General features: G+C 38.1%; 3 protein-coding genes across 11 annotated transcripts in view; 2 read left to right on the top strand and 1 right to left on the bottom strand.

Moving 5' to 3' along the window:
- LOC111258748 (uncharacterized) overlaps positions 1-9,819 on the top strand; it is an 11,997-nt gene extending 2,178 nt beyond the window's left edge. For 3 of the 4 annotated variants that reach the window (XM_022830236.2, XM_022830240.2, XM_022830239.2), the window contains exons 2-5: positions 6,538-6,671; positions 7,206-7,338; positions 8,953-9,275; positions 9,529-9,819. In XM_022830236.2, coding sequence (XP_022685971.1) covers positions 6,579-6,671; positions 7,206-7,338; positions 8,953-9,275; positions 9,529-9,609 — 630 coding nt within the window. In that variant the 5' untranslated portion in view covers positions 6,538-6,578 and the 3' untranslated portion in view covers positions 9,610-9,819. Of the gene's footprint in view, positions 1-5,145; positions 5,618-6,537; positions 6,672-7,205; positions 7,339-8,952; positions 9,276-9,528 lie in introns of those variants that run through there. The other variant, XM_022830238.2, reaches the window with a different exon arrangement.
- por (Protein-serine O-palmitoleoyltransferase por) lies at positions 7-12,991 on the bottom strand. 4 transcript variants are annotated; one of them, XM_022830226.2, is made up of 8 exons: positions 12,351-12,991; positions 10,915-11,056; positions 4,319-4,472; positions 4,080-4,171; positions 3,658-3,817; positions 3,277-3,408; positions 1,761-1,925; positions 7-1,526 (listed from the first exon to the last, which is right to left on the bottom strand). In XM_022830226.2, exons 1-8 carry the CDS (start codon positions 12,426-12,428, stop codon positions 962-964), a joined length of 1,488 nt encoding a protein of 495 aa, XP_022685961.1. In that variant the 5' UTR covers positions 12,429-12,991; the 3' UTR covers positions 7-961. The 4 variants fall into 4 exon arrangements, with proteins under 4 accessions (XP_022685961.1, XP_086823698.1, XP_022685962.1 ...); XM_086967572.1 differs by having other exon boundaries at positions 4,319-4,427; XM_022830228.2 differs by having other exon boundaries at positions 1,288-1,526; positions 3,273-3,408.
- A 116-nt stretch (positions 12,992-13,107) lies between these two features.
- yip2 (yippee interacting protein 2) lies at positions 13,108-19,228 on the top strand. 3 transcript variants are annotated; one of them, XM_022830231.2, is made up of 6 exons: positions 13,108-13,256; positions 14,258-14,374; positions 15,759-15,856; positions 15,968-16,051; positions 17,353-17,793; positions 17,905-19,228. In XM_022830231.2, exons 1-6 carry the CDS (start codon positions 13,241-13,243, stop codon positions 18,340-18,342), a joined length of 1,194 nt encoding a protein of 397 aa, XP_022685966.1. In that variant the 5' UTR covers positions 13,108-13,240; the 3' UTR covers positions 18,343-19,228. The 3 variants fall into 3 exon arrangements, with proteins under 3 accessions (XP_022685966.1, XP_022685964.1, XP_022685965.1); XM_022830229.1 differs by lacking the exon at positions 13,108-13,256 and adding an exon at positions 13,662-13,683; XM_022830230.1 differs by lacking the exon at positions 13,108-13,256 and having other exon boundaries at positions 14,236-14,374.
- The last annotated feature ends 785 nt before the right edge of the window (positions 19,229-20,013 follow it).

Here is a 20,013-nt window from a genome sequence, read left to right as displayed (position 1 = left end):
ATAGAAAGTCATAAGATTATTGGATGTAGATATATATATATATATATATATATATATATATATATATATATTGATAAACGGAAACTTTATTCCATCATGTTCTATACGATTAAGAAAGTTACCATTTTCTGTGGTCACATAGTGTGTGCTCATTCTGACCAATTCATTCGCTGTATGTTTTAACTAAGAATTTAACATTGCACAACCCAAATATACGACTAGCCTATAACATACAGGTATAACACTGCTGAATGGAAAAAAACTATCACAATAAGACGTAAGACACAAGATAAGTCCACTCGTGAAATAACTTAAAGTGGCAACTTTCCTTCTCGATATTTAGACAATTCGAAATTATAAATTTAATAATACAGAAGATTGTACCATCTCTTTTGCATCACTTTTTACAGGATTTTTATGCAGTGCAAAGGCGTCCTTTGGACACGAAGAGGAACTAAGAACAATAAACATATTTTCGTCCACTTTTAACCGAGTAGTTTAGCTATCTATATCTTCTGCCTGCTTATTTCGAAAGCAGGACAAATGTGATGCACTTCCGTCTAGCGTGTGCCTCCTTTGGCTGGAACCCTTTTTTATACACTTTAAAATCTTCAAAGCCATTTCTCTTCTTAGCACAAATGTGCTTAATTGACAAATTGATTTTCATGTATAACTCTCAATCGTTATAAACACATTTCTTTGTGTTTGATGCTTGATTCTTCATGAAATCTAACCGTCGCCCTTGGCTAGATAAAATTCGCTTGTCGATAATTGTTTATATATATATATACATTCATATATACGTACATACGTGTATATATGAGATTAGTGTGTAAATATTCGTGGCTGTATTTTTCCACGTGCGTGTATATATGAGATTAGTGTTTAAATATTCGTGGCTGTATTTTTCCAAGTGAGATATGCGCCTATACACAAAGAAAAAAACCAAAGACTATATCATTTAAAGCAGACAATTAAAAGCAAACATTACCAGAGAGATCCAGTGGCAAGAGTACTTGAGCTGCGACCACTTTTTCAACGTGGATTCCATTGTATTTCCGGTCGACATATGGTTGAATTCCTCCGCCATATCAATAGGCTGGTCCTCGTCAAACATCATGCCGAGATAGGCTAGGTTTAGAAGAGCCAATAGTGTCCACAGGCCATTGATGAGATTCACCCACCAACATGTTTGTGGTGTATTTCTATGATCACATAATATGTGGCACGGACGAGCACCAATGCACGCATTGAAGATTGTCGCTAGCTTAAGCCGAAGAGTATGCTCCGCATAAGTGTAAAAACCGAGTGAGAAAAGGACAGCAGATAGACGGAAGCTAAGACCATGCAAAAGTGCGGATGCAGCAAAAGTTCCTAGGGTAGCGAGAAAACGCCCGCCTGAGGGTAAAATTCTTCTAAACACGTAGTTTTTGAGCCAAATGTGCATGGGCTGATTCCACCGAACAACCACCTCGACAAGGGAACGAGGCAACTCGATACAAGCAGGCCGCACAACTTCCAAATTCCTGATTGAACAAAAAAGAAAGAAAGAAAAGTAGCAAAAAGAACAGATCAAATCTTTGTTATTAACACTGAAGTCAACTACGTTAACTGGTGCAGGCTTAACACATATACTGATACGTGTCAGAATAGAGCTACAACGTTTTCTGTAAGTTCTAAGTGAAAGACGATTGAAACAGTTGCGGTCGATTAAACGACGCGTTATCAAACGAGCTACGGACATCAAAGGAGCTACGGACCATTGGTCCAGTTCGTCTTGTTGGTGCCTCCCCTGTCTTCGTATGCCTGCCGCAACAGCGGTGCTTTCTCCGTGGAAGCAGACAAAGTAATGGGACATCCGAAACCCCAAGGCGTCGCGAAACGCCAAAGACCAGGCGCCGTACTCCTCTGCTCGACCAAAAAACCTGTGATATTATGCAAAGGTAAATACAATTTTAGCCAATAAATATCAAAGAGCTGTTTTAACACTGGCTGACTTATAGTCAGCCAGTGTTACGAGCCTGCCCTACCTAGTGACCTACGCGAGCTTTGAATGGCAAATGTCGGATAAAGAGCATAAAATGCACAAGGGTACCAAAAGCACCCTCTTGTTTACTTGAGTAACAAGGTAAAGGTTAATTGATTAAAAAAATATTTTACGAATAAGCAATTATTGTATGCTGTGATTTTGTGCAAAATACACGGACAAAATAATTTATTTGATAAAAACGACCCTATTATAAGATATGGTTTTTAAACGCGTGATTGAAAGCGTTCGTCGATTTACCCATATATCGGTCCTAACAGTCATTTTCGCATAATACAGTGATCCCACTTACTACAATATACAAACGTAGAAACATTATGCAAACATGTAGAGCCCTGGTTAATTTCCTCCATGAGTATAAGGCTCTGGACGAAAGCTTCAAAATTAATTTTTATATAGGATTTTCAACTGATTTCCTTCTGCTTTAGGTTTCTATTCTCACCCGAAACCTAATATAACTGGCCAAATGGTCGTGGGAGCCCGCATTCAGGGGAACATGTTGCGCTGCGCTTATGGACCTGTGTGTTGTTACTCGTTAAAATTCAGGAGCTCGTTGAGCACTTATATTTCGATTCCCAGTACTCTGGATGATGACAAATGTTTCGTCCTGCACTGTTGATAATTATAGGGTCTATTTTCTTTGCGAGTTTGTCCAGGCTATCGTTGCCTATCGCTAAACACTCTTTCTACATTTGGTGTAGTTATCTATGTTCGCCACGCAATTGTTCCCTGCCTTTTTGACTAAGCTTAGGCTGTACATTACAGTTGAGAGAAAATTTAGCTTGAGCAAAGAGATAGGTACCCAAAATGCTTGTGTAATCTCTCTACGTATCTGTCATAGTGAGTGGAGTCATTGTGTCATGCTAAGTAAATGTCACCTCGATAGATAAACAAGAACCTTTAGATTTGCTATTAAGGCAATACTTTATACTTGCATCACATGATCATGCACAAATATTACTGTCATCTCAGCGTTTTTATTCAGAACCCTTATGCGTAATTACTGCTTGCCGCAGAATTTTTTTAAAATCTGTTCCTTTCTGCTATATCACGTAAGCAAATGTAGTCATTTCAAAATAAGAGCCCGGTAAAATATGTGAAGGCGCCATTGTATGTGCAACTTGGGGGCTGTCCTAAATAATTCATACGTCTATAAATATGATAGAGATCAATATGTTTTCGTATCTTTCATAATTTTCGTAACTGTTATTTATAGTGTGATTACATGCCAATGAATTCCACAGGCCGATACAACCAAACACATCGTCGAAAGAAGTAACGCCCGAATAACCGACAAAAACCACAATGGATCAAGCAGATCAAAACCGCCTTGTTCAAGACTCTCGCAACCTTCAAGTGACCTGCAAAAGATAGTAATTTAATAAAAGGCACAATGCAAATTCGAAGGATTAAACTAAGAAGTGTTGCCGTCTTCTTCGATGATCTCCAACAGTTGGTTGTGGCCACTTATTGTTTTAATTCGGTTATATTACGTATGCATATTTATACAAATGTTAAAAAAAAACAACTTTAAAGTTTTCTATTTCAACTATTTCAAAAAATTTCTAGGTGAATTTGGAATAATTTCAAATTAGGAAACTCCCACCTACCGGTGATAGTCGTAGAACGATATCCATGGGCCGAAGATGATTGTCGCGCAATGAAATACGAACCCGAAGAGCTGCGGCAGCGATGGCAGCCGTGTGACGAGGCCAGAGTCCAGATCAAGTGCAAGCGAAATTATTTTCATTGTCATCACCATTACCGTACCTGTTAAAATAAATAGTGTATAAATTATAAAGAGCTTCTTATGATGTGGCGGCTAGAATCGTCTTGCTCATCGGATTAGCTGCAGACGCTTACGCAGCCGAGCAATCAGTGTAATACTAATTTCTTATAATGTCTAGTTGACTTATGTGATTCTTGTCAATGAGAATTCTTATCAGTCACCCTCAGAAGACGCGTAAACAACGCCCGGACATATGGGTTTTGTGTAACTCTTGTCTTCCAATGGACGTAGTCATGTACGGACCTCGAATTCGGTTCCATTGCGGTGGAGCAAGTTTATATTCTCCAACGATGATGATCATGGCTAAGCATGCGAGCGTTACAATCGTTGTGCGCCTGAAATAGTTTCGAAAAAATGATATTGTTTTGCTTGAAGCTAACAACACAAAATCTAAGTAGCGCTCATGCACTGGATCGAGTATAATAATTATAGTATAACTAACGTGTTCGAATTGCGATAGAAGTTGATACTGTGTGACGAACCATTTTCCGAAAAGCCAATGCGCAACGTAGAGAGTTGTGATAGATATTACGCCGAAGGTGAACGCATAAAAGCTATGCCAATCCATTACAGCAACCATACAATAGAGACCTAACAGAAACGATACGGTATGGATCAGCCATCGAGGTACGCGTGCTGCAATTTTACAATGACAAGTAAATAGAATAATGATGTAAAAAAAGTGGCTTCAGTTGAAATTTGTGTAGGTTGGTTTACTAATGCATAGGTTAATTAACGATTATAGCATACCTAAGAGTGAAAAAGCTGATCTCTGTTATCTTGACTTCCCGCCGAAACGTAAAACTAATTTGTCTTAGAAAAAGACGGCATATGGTAGACGATAACTCAACAAAAATATTCCCTGTTTTACGTCGAGTACTGGAATCATTGGCCTTACTTCAGACAACTGGTCCCTCCCATCACAAAGCAAAATGTATCCACACCCGAACTCGCGCCCAGACCATGACGTGTACGTAAGTTTAGTAGCCAAGCATTTTACCCATTGCATAACTCATCTGACGCGTGCATAGCTTGAGCTGTAACGCTATTATGTAACGACTGATGGTGTAAATCCAACTGGAAAATAGAGTGAGAGAAATTTTCCAATGCTTCGTCAAAACCTTCTCGGGAAGAGAACTGAATAGGGTTCCAGTTAGAAAAAATGCGAACAATGCAGCCCTACTCTCAAAATGAGCTATACAATACATTTTCTTAATATACATTTCGGTATACATAAACAGTCTTGGTAACCAATTTCTTGAAACAGCAAGATCTTTAGCTCCCATGATGCTGCCATTAATGCTTTCTGATTGACATAAGTAACATAATAACTTGTACTACAACAGCGATAGTGGAAAATGAATATGCTTAAAGGGCAACCCATCATCTTCGTAAACAATGAGCCCATTTAGATCACTAGAAGGAAGGCGATAATAATGTTATAGGTATTATACCTATTTTTCTAACGAAAGGATTCTCAGGTTTGCTTCAGCGACATGTTTTTTTTGCCTCTGCATTTTATGAGCGAATATATTAGATCAGTTAATACACGTAGTAATGGAGCGCATTCTCATTGTCGGTATTTGATAGCTACAAGTAGAGTTGCATAAATAACCCGCAGGGTCCATTAAGTGCAGAGCAGATTGAGCGCGCGAAGCGCTGACCGACAGGTTGAAGTATGGCGAACACTCTGGGGAAGTTGTCGCTTGGCAACGGCTTTACATAACATTGACAATAACACCTCAATTGGACGCGTTTTAACACGACCTCCTACTCGAAACGTGAGCTTTAACGCACACATAAATTTTTATATACATTATTGAATTGCCTCATGTTTTGTCATTTCATAGGTCATTTTTCTTTCCGTGCATGAGAGTATTGAAGAAATTTGCGTCTGTTTTTAAACTGCAGGAAGTTAGTCTAAAAAGCATAGCAGGTTCCCAGATTTGCTAAACTATAGTTCAAAACTAATATTCTCAAATAAGTTCCACGCCGAATTCAAATTTACATTTACGCGTGAGACATTATGTTATCCATCGTTGTTGTAACTTTATTGGGTATCATTTCATAGTAATAAACTATTGTAGTTTCTTTAGCAGTTTAGCTTAGATGATCGATTTATAAAAAGACAGCTAGGGCGAAAGTGGTGCGTGCAATATACATGTTCTTTTGATTAGCGTTTCTTTAATTAGGAAAATCTCAGAACCAACAAGATCGATTCGTTCATTGCGCACGTAACAAGAGTGATGCGAAACGAGTTACCAGACGGGTATTATTACAATATCTTTGATAATCGGATTGCCATTGTCCACACTGTTCTGGAAAGATTACTTTAAATTATCGTATGACGCACTTTCTTACACTGGCCTGTTACTAATGAGTCAATATCGTGCAGTATCATCATGTCGTTGACAACTTTTGTAACATCTTCCTTATAACTTCCACCCGACCCGAGCAAGCATTGCAAAACTTCAGTTTTTCGTCTTTTAGAGACTAGAGAAGACAAATCAGCACAGTTACAACAAGGACCATTTCCTTTCTAAAATATTAATCGTTTTATTACTTGTGTGTGCACGTATGGCCATATATAAATACCCCTGTCAATATGCAACCTTCGTGAATATGTGATAGCATAAAATTTTTGACGACGTCAACTGTCCTGCATAAGAATCTGGATAATATGTGAGGAAACGATCCGCAGGCGGTTCCGGAAAAACCTTTCAACAACGCTGCTAATATATAATGGAGGGGCGAGCCAGACATTACGATCATTCGAACTGGTCGCCTGGCTCGGGCAGAACATGGACCTACTCCAGCGGAGACACTTCAGAACAGGTTGGTTCGCAATAAACTTTCGAAAATATTGAATCATTTTGTTTCTATAGAGTTGAAACCTTCTAGAAACATTGCTTCCAGTATTTCTTTTTTATGGGATGAGTGCTAATCTATTTCGTGCTATAAAGCAAGCCAAATTTGTATATAAACGTTAAGCCTGTTTGGATCTGAAAGACGATGTTAAGAATTGCCACTTTAACTATTTTGATTACTTTTATGTGGGCCCGGAAGGGAAGCATTTGTAATTCAAGTTACATGCCTTGGAAAACGCATAAAAAAATATCTATCGGCGCTAACGTCTCTAGATTTCATTACGATCACCGGTAGGATGCCGACGACTTCAGTAATCCTAAAGCTAACGAAAATCATTTCTACCAAAAGTTGACGAGTCTTACATATTGATCGTATGGCAGGTCGAAATGAGAAGAGCAAGGGGTTAGGATGGTTTTACAGAGGTCAAATGGTGACAGCTACTTCTGCCTCAATACTATTATTTTAACGCACCGGTGTAATTATGTAACATCCTTTATGCAGTGTGCCGCATTCATGGAAGCGGTCAACTGTTCATCGGTAGAAGATATTAAAGATGAGAATCTGCGCGAAGAGGTCCAACTTTGGCTACAGAGGTTCGTTTCACTACAAGTCGTCGGGAAGAACATTCAGAAGGGTCAGTAGCTCTAGTGGAAGTGGGTTGATGTAAACTCTCGTGGCAAGCTGAGGTATTCCAAGATGATCAGTCGTTGAAATCCTAAAAATAATTGAAAATTAAGGCATCTGTACCACTAACATACAATAAGTTCTCATCCAAAACTTATTAATCCGCTTATTTTAAACAAGAACAACAGCAACAGGACATTTTTTATGCATTATAGGAAAGCTCGAATTTGAGAGCACTAGTGCTTGGTGCCATTCTATAAATTGTATTGTCGAAAAAAATATTGACTGCTTTTAAGCCAAATCAAGGCAAGTATTTTTCTGCTTTAAAACAATATTACTGAGTTAAATACGCGCCATTTTGAGTAACAACAGTCTGCCATGTTGCTGATGACGCCATAACCCCATCACCGTAGAACTTCTAAGGTTTGTAGGCGAAAAATTGCTACAAGTAGTTTTTGTATTCTCCTATTGTAACTAAATGAACATTATTAAGGGAGTCCTGCAGAGACCTAAACAGACGATGGTCTGATAATGCAAGATCATGGTTATGCGGCAAATCCATCAAATTTCTCACGCAGATTCTCTCAACATTTGCCAGGTATCTCGAGGTGTATATGGTCTGGCATTGCCATGGCGGAAAAAAATGCCTTTTCTATTAATTAGTTCTAATCAATTTTTTTCAGTAGTTTGTTGTGATTTTGTTGGATGTTGACAGTAGAAGTCCGGATCAATCGGTCTGCCTGGTGGTAGCAACTCGAAATGCATGATTCATTTCCAGTTCCAACAAACACGTAGCATCGCCTTCTTTGCCATCAGTATAGACTTTATTACATGGAGCGTATTTTTTATTTACATATTCCCTTATGATCACCTGTGATAAACTGCTATCGAAATGGCTCGATTTCGTTGCGTTTCTGTAAAGCATCGCTGATAGAAAAACGATCTACTCAGTTCTTTTGCGTCAATTCGTGTGATATCTAAACATCGAGCTCCTTTTTAGGGCCAGCTTTGTTCAAATAATTTCAAACTGTTTGCTGGTGCATGTTTAATTCTTTCAGGATGCCATGCTTACTCATGTATTAATCTTCTTATTCAACTTTCGCAGTGATTTCATTAACCTTTTTCATAACTGGTCGATTACTGAAAGGCGTATCTTTCACATCAAAATTTCCCAAACCAAAGCGATGAAATCATTTTTGGCCAGTTTCTTTCGATAGCGCATTTTGATTATAAAAAGCACAACAAAACAAATACTTCTTTGATGACCTAAAATATTATTAAGTAAAGACGCGAAACAAAGCACGAATTGTTGTTGCAGAGCTCACACGATATAAATAGTCCCTAATTGTAGAAATTGGGTTATCAAATCAAATTCGGAATAATCTCGACGTATTAGCGCTCTACCTACAAAATATTTACAATGCGTGGATTTGAGATTTAAAAACCTCCCAAAATAGCACATAGTTAACAAAGCATGTTTAATGAAGCGGACTTGCCAAGCGTTGCTGTACCCATACTGATTTTGAGATGAAAAACTCTTGATGATAGCAGTAATTGCCTTCGAAAACGAAATTATATTCGATTACGAAAATTATATATTAAAAATACAATTTCGTTTTCGAAGGCAAAACCCCCGTATCAGCTACCGATCAGCCGCTTCGAGTTGCCCAAATCCCTTTGGAGTTCGATCCGCCTCGAATTAAACGCTGGAGCGCCGACGACGAAGCTCTTCGACAGTATGTGATAGATAAACTTGCCGAATCGATGCGCATTGAGGAGTGGATGACCCCAGAAAACAGTAGTCAATTCTTCGATCCAGCTTCCATTTCCGAGAAAAGTAATAGAAGAGACGACAACCGCATTGAGATATATTCGAATGGTATTGGCTACGATGACGACAACGGAAAAACCGCCAGAGGCTTTGACCGTAGAAGGCTGTCTAGTCAGGTACGCTCTAAAGAAAGTTTCCTGGCTTTGAATTGAAAAGAGCGTATCGAATTTACCCACGGTTACATTAGGCCTGAGTTGGTAATCAAAGAAAATTTTGCAATGAATTTTTGTGGTCGTAATTTGCATCACAATGAATCCTTTAAGGATAATATATGACTCGGATAAATAGACGTAACCTGATTGTGGGAGATAATTTAAAAACGCTAGGCCAAATTGCGCACAAATAATATGTGCTTTCCTCACGTTTCAGCTCTCGGAAGCATTTCATATATTTGCAAGGACTACCGATCTACCGCAGATAATTACGTCGACGGCAAATCTTAATTATTAGAAAAGTCGCTAAAGGAGACATATTATAACGTTCGAAGAATAAATACATTTCTAGATAAATCAGTTTTCCTTAAATCGACAACTAAGTTAGTATAGCGAGCACCTCGAGCAGATGAGTCACTGTTGGGCGACTAGCTAAACTCCAAGCACCCATCGAAATAGGACTAAATAAAAAACCGGAAAAAAATTCTCTGGTACGGAAAATCTAAAAAGAATCTGGTTTTTATTTTGCCTGAATGAGAGTGATTCTACCGTACTCTACACCTGTGTGGAGTCTTTGTTGAATATCCGAATAAGGACTCAAAGAGAACATTACATTTCACGTTTTTTTTTAATGACTAGGGCTTTACAGACGAAGATTGTTGTTATAGCGAGAAAGGAAAAAATTAGCTACATTGGAATAATGCGTCATGGCAGGTACCGCCCGTTATCCACATAGAAAGCAAGTAAACAGACAAAAAAAATATTGACTATAAAGTGGAGCCGGAACTCTGAAAGTTTAAAACAACATAATAAATAAAAGGTTTTTGCAGAAGGTACACAAAGTTTCTACGACAATACTCCCGCCAATAAGACAGAATTCAAAAGCAGCACACTTCTGCGCATCTTGCAGAGAAGCTGAACGCGAGCGCTTAACAGCAAAAATCAAATCTAAAATGTTGGGTACCAATTTTATCCTACAAAAGTATCCTAACGGTTAGCGAGAGCTAATAAGCCAGTAAATAAATATAGTAATATATCCTACAAACGATCTCTATGTCGAGAGAAACCGGTACAATTATTTTGTAGAAACTCACAGGCTTAAAAATAATTGAAAAAAAACAGCGTAACGCTACGATCACCAGTAAAGTAACCGCTTTACCCGTGCTTTCAATCAGATTTGTGTACAACATACATATCGTGAAAAACAGCTGGATCCAAGTCCACCGATAAAATAAGTAACTTTAAAGTACATTAACAATGAGTCTCCCTGATTCCGGAGTGAACATTTACAATCTGGGCAAACTAACCATGACGTTATACAATCAAAAAGCGAAACTTTGACAACTGCTTCGGATTTCGACTACCCCGCACAAGAGCAATTTTAAACGGTACAGCACAAATCGTTTATGCGGGTCCGAGACATGTTTTGATGTTGCATACACTCTTTGCAAGTATTCTTATTATGAAAATATAGACGATTATACATAATGGTTAGTGGCATGATGATAAAGATAGCAACTGCCTCGTAGGCCTCGAGTGATGCACATTAGAGTGCTATGTATTTGTGATTCCTTCGAGTATAAAGGTATAAATGTGTTCTTACGGTAGCTGGCGATCCACCGAAGGAAACACGAAGACAAAACAACATAGGCTGTGATATCGAACCAGTCCCGAAGAGTGCCCTTCATGCAATACTTCCATAAGTCAGCAAGTGACATATACATCTCGTCCGGCTCGCCGTATAGCTGAAACACAATAGTTTAACAATAAAAATTGAATAAATTAAGCAAAGGGAAAAATAGAAAAATTTGTATATAAATAAAAAGCAACTTGCCATTCATAGTAGTAGATAAAATAAGGCTTTATGGCCACTAAGGATAGAAGAAAGCACATTTTTATTAAGTCAGCGCAACGCAGTCGACAACGTCCTAAATATGCCTCAGTTAGTCATTTTAGCCCAAATGCTTAGACATTAGCTGACGCTATTTGTTTGAAATAGGTTCGCATTCATTTTTGCCATCCTAACTTATTGTATTAATGTATAAAGTAAAAATATATTTTTAAAAAATAGTTCCTAGAAATTCAAACTATTTTACTGCAGTAATCTCGTCCACTTTAGTCAAACAAAAAAAAACATATTATCCTGCTGAAAATAGGAGAATTTTCTAAATTGGTAATATAAAAATGCACAATAAAAACGGCTGTATCTAAGCTTGAAATATTACATAAAGAAATATTATGTTGATGAATGTAGCCCAAAAATTACGTGAAAGTAACGGAATCACTATGCTACCTAAAATGAAAAACTTTTTGTAACAAAAGAGCTTTACGCTTATCCTGCCTGAACCGTAACCCCTTAAATAAACGCCCTATGTTCTATTCGAGCGAACGATAAAAAATAAAATCATCTGAAGACAGAAAAGACGTCTCAATTAGAGACTAGAAGAAAAAGGTGTCCTTACCTAACCCCCACTTAAAAAATTGTATATGCTGGAGCTAATACGCTATAATACGGAAACTAATTTCGCAATAGGGAGGTTTATTGTGTCGTTCCTAAATTTCGATATTTTGCACAGGTCAAAATTGCTTTTTAATCATTTACTACTTCTTTCACCAATTACAATCAAAACTCCTCAAAATCGATTACGATGTCCGTGTAGATGTTCGCATTTCTACTCATAGTTGACACAAGAAATTTGAACTGTATAATTACTAAGTGCTATTTTTACAGACTTTTTAAACGTATTTGAAGTTTAAAACTTAGCACCCAGAGCTATGTTAGCGCTGTTCTGACTACTCGCTTTCACTTACTTAGCAGGAGAAATGACAAGAAGATCAACTGTATCGATCGGAGATCATCGAAACTGAGGCAACTTCAAGCAGCGAAAGTCTACTATGATTGCAAAGCAACAGTTAAAAATTACGACACCACGAAGATTTTAACACTTAACGCATCATAAATTTCGCGGCATTTTTTCTTCAAAGTAAACTGTTCCAAATACACGTCCTTCAATACTTCACTATTTACTTATAACTCACCTGATAGGCCATGTCATTTTCGATAGTTTCACGGTCCTCCTCCTCGAGGTTTCCATAGTAATCTAGCTCAGAGTCCATCACAAATCTCAGGAGAACACCAATAAGTGTAGTTCGCAACTTCGAACGATTCCACCGGCACCTTAGACAAACTTCAGCGTCTCGCGCACCGCGAGCAAAATGTTTTGGCGGACTACTGTGCTGTCACTTGGCGGACACACGAATATCGTAGAAGGTTAGAGGGGCCGCCTTTTAACAAACTTGGAGCCATTGCATTGAGCCGTTTTCTCTTTAGGAGCCTTGTGTTTACAACATATTTGTTTTTGTGTTCCTTAAATGCCATGGCACTTCAACCGCTGTTTAACTACTTTACTTACTTAAAGTTACAGTTTCTTGAGAACGCAAAGAAACAGCTTGCACCATATATATGTATACATATATCGCAATGACGCTATCGCAATGTTAGAAGACAAATGAATATACACTGAGACACATTGTTCTTTCCCTTTCGTTGCCTAAACAGGACTCTAAATTCGAAAGCATTATAATACTTATTAGCAAGTATATTGCACACAGCAAGTGAATTATTCAGTTGTTAAATTTGTTAGGCCAATAAAATACGTCAACTTTTTCTACCACAATATGTTTCTTCGTGTTCGACATCTTGGCGGGCACACGCTTGCACTTTCCGTAGGAAAAAAAAGTGGAAGAAAGCATGACTAGAGGGTTGCTATTGGTCACCTGACCACTTGGAGGCCTTTTTTTCCTTGACTTCTTTCTACCAAAGTCACAGACTTGTCTGCGTGCGTAAGTGCAAACAGAATTCATTTATTCTGTTTACAGATAACAATACCTAAACAAGGAACTGCACCTATCACTCAGTAATTTTGGCCATGGCTCTCGTACGCGGTAAGAACGATTTTCTTTTAGCGCCAGACTAAGTTTTGAATTGAAATGATGTAAAGTGATTTGCAGAGAAGTGTCTACTCATACAGTTGTGCAAATTACTGATCTAATGGCGTGTTGTTCATAACATAATGGCAGATTTGAAAGAAAATTTGTCGGACAGTCGAGCAATAAAGATCATCTTCTCAGGTTAAGAATAATTTGTAATATTGTTATCGCACCGCAGTTTTCAATAATAGTGTAAGGGTGCGCGGAAAGCAACACGTAATAATAGGAAATGTCTTATTTTGCCAGCAAATGTTGTTTTTCCGAACAAAAATCGGCGTTTTTATTAAAGAGAGTCAATCTAAAGTCGAAAACAACATTAAGGGACTGACTTCATTTACTTCTAAAGCTAAGCATAACAGACTGCTAGCACTGAAGATGACGTGTCAGTTCTTTGAGAAATACAGTTTGTACTAAATTTTTACTTTGGTTGGATTCGTAATTAAAAAAAAATTTTTTCTAAGCTTCATTGTGTATGCACAACGAAGCCTAAGTATAGTTTACCTGGTATAGATTATAAACTTTATTGGGGTGAAACTTATAAAATTATATTTCTAATTCAAACTAAAATGTCATGTAAAAGGGTTATAATCAGCAATATCTGCTTTTTATCCATCTTGAGAACTTATACTAAACCAAATTTGGTCCTTTTCTGAAACTTGTAAGTTGTCTAGAAACCGTCTAAAAATTTGCGCTTTGAACATTTATTAGTGTTGCTTCGATGAGGCATGCCAAAAAGAAACATATTCGTCTGCGCGCTGTCAGTTCGAGTTCTCTAATTCTAATCTCGCCAAAAATTCCTTATGGTTGGCATACCGCTGGTATAGCAAATAGACCAGTTGTAAGATACTCTACTGGGACACTTGTACGCGAAGTAAAAAGCAACAAGTGGGTTCAATGTGACGTTAATGTTGACTAGCTTTCAATGTCGAGATAAATGAATATGGTGCGTGTTGCAGGTGTCTATGTTGTGGGCGCAAAGCGAACTCCATTTGGCGCCATGGGCGGTAGCCTGAAGGACTGGTCCCCCACAGATCTTTCGGTCGCCGCGTCTAAAGCAGCCATCACACAAGCAGGTGAGTAGCAATAAGGGAGTAATCGCAGTTAAACGCATAAAGCATTAAAAAATGTTAAGCTGTTACAAATGCGATATTGAATAGCTCTTGGGTTACTAAGGCTAGATTAATTATTTTTAATATGTATTAGAAATACTCTTTCTCATCTTTTACACACGTCTACCAAGGCTCTAATAGCGACTGGACAGCCGAATACTTACCATTCACAATCCCATGTGTTTCTTTATTCATGGCTTCTCGAAGTATATCTGTAGTGTGATATGCTTGCTTGCCTACCAGTTGCCCTTTGGTAGGCATGGAAAGCTCCATAATCACAGAAATTGAGATCGGAAGAATAAGCATTCCTTTTCTAGCAAAGGATATTCCTTTGCTAAATCTAGGAAGTAACTGAGATATGGTGATGAGTTACTAGCGTTGTCATGCCCAGACTATGTGCTTCCTGTTGCCGTATTAATAGTTCATAAGTTTCTTGGGACACTCGAAACACCGAGCTGCATTCATCGTTTCATCTTTAGCGAACACCTCATAGTAGCAAATGCTTTCGATGTCAACTGCATGTACTACCACCATCTTAAATCCGAACTTGCTTAACACTGCAACCAAATTCGATTCCTCTCCAGAGTGAAGTTATTCTGTCGCTTTATCCCTTCCCGACTGGCGGTAGGGACTGAACCATGCTTCGTCTGTGGCGACCGTGTGCTCCATACGAATTTTCTTTTAATTAAAATTATGCAAGTTGCATGCGGAATACACCCAATGGATCCCAACTCGCTCGAAGTCAATTTGTAGGGGATCCATTTTACTCAGTTTCCGCATTTTTAGTATTTGGGTTATAATTGTGTAAAGTGTTTCATGTGAAATTCCTGTTTTGGTCGACAGAGCCCTTAGACTTCACACTGCTTTCGTAGAAGGTCTTTTTAATTGCGGCAACGCGTTTTTGTCTTTCGAATGCCGAAATCTAAATATCTCCTCGTTAGTCATCAACACTCTAATTTCCATTCTTGAAACGTTTGCATTTCTCACGTAAGGTGTTTTCGTTTAAGACCATGTAACCTAGTGTCTTCACCAATCCTCAATGAATTTCCTTCGAAAAACAGAAATTACCAATAGTCAGCCTCTCTTGACCATTGAGCGACATTAGTAGATCGTTTGGGGCTCAGACTCATTTCTCCTAGAGTAAACTCAACCGGTTGAAACTTACAGGTCTGTAGAAGATTGGAATTAGCTGAATTTCGTCTGCGAGCGTCATATAACTCAAAAGTAACAAAAAAACTAACATAAGTTAGCCGGATATACTTGTAGCAGCCTAATAAGATAAACTATCTTGTTAAGCATTGGCTTTGTACTATATTGAGACTTAACGAATGACCGCTATTTCTTTTAGGAGTGGACCCCTCCAAGATTGACACGTGTGTTGTAGGAATCGTCAATCAGTTTGCTGCAAAGGACGCGCCTTACTGCTCTCGACATACAGCTCTAAAAGCATGTATTAGAATCTCAAATCGATTTAACAATTGATACGAAAATACGATGACGATAAATTAATTTAATATGGTATTAGTTTTATTTCACTCGTACATATTACTATTTCAGGTTGGAATGGGACAGCATACGCCGGCTTTAAACATTAACCGCATGTGCGGTTCCGGGTTCCAATCAGCTGTTAACGTCGCCCAGGTAACTGTACGAGGAGGTGTACTCACGTAGATATCTTAGAAAAAAAGATTATACTTTTGTCCACTTGCATGTAACTCTATCAAGCATCTATCTGTTCTTAATGTTCTCATAGCATTTTTACAATGTTGGGCTATAGATAGGCTCCTTGTTGTCAAGCCAGGTTAATTCAACGATGCTAATGTATATAAACCCTGGCGCAGATTCATAAATTTTTCCTAGAAAATCATCCGTGTCAAATGACGGTAAAGGCTTTTTAAAGGCGTTTTCTCATTGGATCTTTATAAAGAAGGCCTATGTGACAAAAGAATCAGATTAATTCACTAAGAATAAGAAGTTGACAATCAGTAAGTGGCCAAGGATGAAGCAGAGATTATACAGCTGTTGATGCTCTTAGTTTTACTTGAGTGGCGCGATTGAAAATTTCTTGTAAATTCGACTTTTTTTTTAAGTGTTGGCGCTATTGTTGGTGTTTATATGGTTTCAATGAAGTAATTGGTTTTAGTGTCGCACTACAACGAATTGGAATGAATTTATATTTATCAGTAGTATTTTACGCTGTTTCAGGGAAAAAAGACAGTTTCATGTTTAGGGTTAAATGTCTCATGAATTTTGCCATTTTGCTTCGCCGTACAAAGCTCGAATGAATACCAACAAGAATTTAGATATATTCTCACATACCAATGAGCATTATGTAGTGTAGTTGTGATCGATATATGATGACCTTTTAAACGGTGATTGTCTTATATATGACCGAATAACGAGCTATTTGATGAGCAGGACATTTAAGTTAATATTACTTTTAGCATTAACGTATCTATTTGACTTGCTTTCCAGGGTTATATTTAGGTTTATTACATTACCACTCCGTTTCTGTCCTAGACATAGAAATACGATACGATAAGACACAAGGTGCAAGTTTAAATAAAAGTTCACTCATAGTACTCATAAAAGTTCACCCTCATTCATAATTGTAATCGCAATAATACAGCTACTAGTGAGGATCGCAGTAGTACTGTAAATAACAATGTATCATTTATATACGTAATGTTTTATTACACACAGGCGTATGTGCATTCCTTTCATTCGCAATGTAAAGAACTGTCATTTGAGCGATTTAATTAGATACATTAACCACTCGTAAGCTGGGATTAGAAGCCGAAGAAAATCGGTAAACTAACAGCCCTGTTAGTCAATTTGGCGAACCTGCGACTCACTATTAGGAATACATTATCGTAGTATTAACTATTCGAGTCTTTTAAAAGAAGCATAACACATGTTTGCTTGATGAATCTCTATTTTAGGAAATCCAACTGGGCAATGCTTCCATCGGCCTGGCTGTGGGCTCTGAGAATATGTCGATGTCGCCATTTATTTTGCGTGATACGCGATTTGGTGTCCGCTTTGGCGTGGAGCCTTCACTCGAGTGTTCATTGCTAGTAACCCTGACAGATCAGCTCTGTAAACTGCCCATGGCTCTAACGGCCGAAAACCTTGCCGATAAATTTAAAATTACTCGGGATGACGTGGACAACTTCGCTCTTCAGTCACAGCAACGATGGGCCGACGCTCATCAGCGGGGTAGTTTTCAGGAGGAAATCGTTCCCCTGGATATCAAGGTCAAGGGCAAACTGGAATCGATGAAGGTTGACGAACACCCCAGACCTCAAACAACTATCGAGGGTCTAAAAAAACTTCCGTCGCTTTTCAAAAAGGAAGGAACAGTTACTGCTGGAAATGCATCAGTAAGCCATTCACTAGGCTTTATACTTTACTAGCTTTAGACTTATATATACTCAATTTACATGATGGTGCAATCGATTTCATGCCCAACGTCTTTTTACTGTCCTGTATAGGGTATTTGCGACGGTGCCGGAGCCCTAGTACTAGCTAGCGAAGAAGCTGTCAAGCAATATAACCTGAAGCCTCAGGCGCGCATTGTTGGTTACTCGTACGTCGGGTGCGACCCCACCATCATGGGAATCGGACCGGCACCCGCCATCCGTGCAATTCTAGCGAAGACTGGTATCAAACAGCAGAACGTTGATTTGTTCGATATCAATGAAGCGTTTGCCTCGCAGTTCCTTGCTGTCCAAAAAGAACTCGGCCTTGATCCTACCATCACAAACGTCAATGGGGGAGCCATTGCTTTAGGCCACCCTGTGGGTGCATCTGGTGCACGAATTCTAGCAAACCTTATTTATGAACTTAAAGCTAGGAATAAAAAGACTGCAATTGGCTCTGCATGTATCGGCGGCGGGCAAGGTATCGCTGTAATGCTCGAGAACTGTTAAAACAAACTAAAATCTGCGAACTGATCGTGAAGCGTATGATTCAGCTCATGTTTCAAGGACTTCATTTGACTAAGCTTGTATATGAATGTATCACGTCTCCTTTACTGCTTGTTTGAGGGCAAAGTGAGCATCTACCGCAAATAAGTAAAGGAACACTTAGTAGAGGTAGTCTACCAAAAAGTCGGGGATGTTCATCTACGAAAAGTTCTGCTCAATTGAACTTAAATATTTTCAGCCTATCTTTGTATAGATATTTACAATATAGAATACAAATGTATTAGGTAATGTGTATTAAGAGCTGACTGACAGCAGCGTATGAGCAAACAGTCAATCCTTCTTCAAGATAGTTCAAGTTGATTAGCAACAATATTGCTTCAGAAAGAAAACTTGAAATTCAAAATCTAGTACCATTTGATTATTGAGGTTCTATTGTGTACATCATCGTAGAACATTTTAGGCGTCTAAATGATTACCAATTAAATCGCATACGATAGTAGGAAACATTTTTGATGTCACTCTCTTCTGGCGACGCTAAGAACGCCTTTCATATTCGTCCCACTGAAGAGTTGTATAAACCGAGTATTTTATTTTTACCAGAGCTAATTATAAATGTCGAAAGATACGCATTTACATATATATGACAAAATGTAAGAAACAATATATCATTATAAAAGCGATATTAATTGTTGCGCTAACTATGGTACCTTTCAGCCAGACCCTATCTTTTGATAAAAGAATGTAAGAAATAAAAATTAACTGTTACAAATAGCTAGTTCTTCTATAAAAACAAGACAAAGTAATTTGTTTTCAATAGTATAGCTTAGTCGAGTCGAATCTTTTGAAGCTTACCAAAACTGTATCTCAAATAAACGTTGGCTAGTCCTTACCTCTGTTGCCTTATTATGTAAATAGTTGAAGCATGGAATGAGCGTGTGACGCAACTTCTATACCCAAATAACGCAACCTGACTTCAATGATTGTCGTGTTTCAACAGCAAGCCAATAGCGATATAATACTGTAGGAAGTTGGACGTTTATTTTGAAAGGCGACGTAACCATTTTAAAGCTAGCGAATAACAATCTAATATAATTGTTTTTTGGAGTAATGACAAAAACTCCATGAATTATGCCAGCTGTACCGGAATGCTAGGACAAGGTCAAGGAATATTTAAACTAATATAGTTGTTTTTTAGAGTAATGACAAAAACTCCATGAATTATGCCAGCTGTACCGAAATGCTAGGACAAGGTCAACGAATATTTAAATAGATGATAAAATATTTTAACTCTTGAGGCTAGTTCATAACAAATTTTTAGTTTGCTACATTTTCTTATTGCATTTTCTTACGTAGAAAACTACTTTAAGGACAGTTTCCAATCGGAGTCCAGTGTGGCATTCTGTCTTGCATGTTCCTCGTGACGTGAATAATTAGCCGCATGACAATCCAGTACCATGCGACACCCTTGTCAGGATTAACTTTTTTTTCATCAACTCACAATAAGTTAATAAGTTAGTCTCAATAAACTCACAGTAAGTTAAGCGTAATACGACAACTACCACAGTAAGCTAGCCGCTCCAGTGATAACATGACTCAAGTGCATTTGTTATAGTTACGTAGTCTACATTTAAGATATGTTTAGTGTACCAAAAATTAATCTCTAAAATACCTTTC

The sequence above is a fragment of the Varroa jacobsoni genome, unplaced genomic scaffold, assembly GCF_002532875.2.
Source record: "Varroa jacobsoni isolate VJ856 unplaced genomic scaffold, vjacob_1.0 scaffold_259, whole genome shotgun sequence".
Classification (NCBI taxonomy): domain Eukaryota; kingdom Metazoa; phylum Arthropoda; class Arachnida; order Mesostigmata; family Varroidae; genus Varroa; species Varroa jacobsoni.
This window is presented reverse-complemented; position numbering and strand designations above follow the sequence as displayed.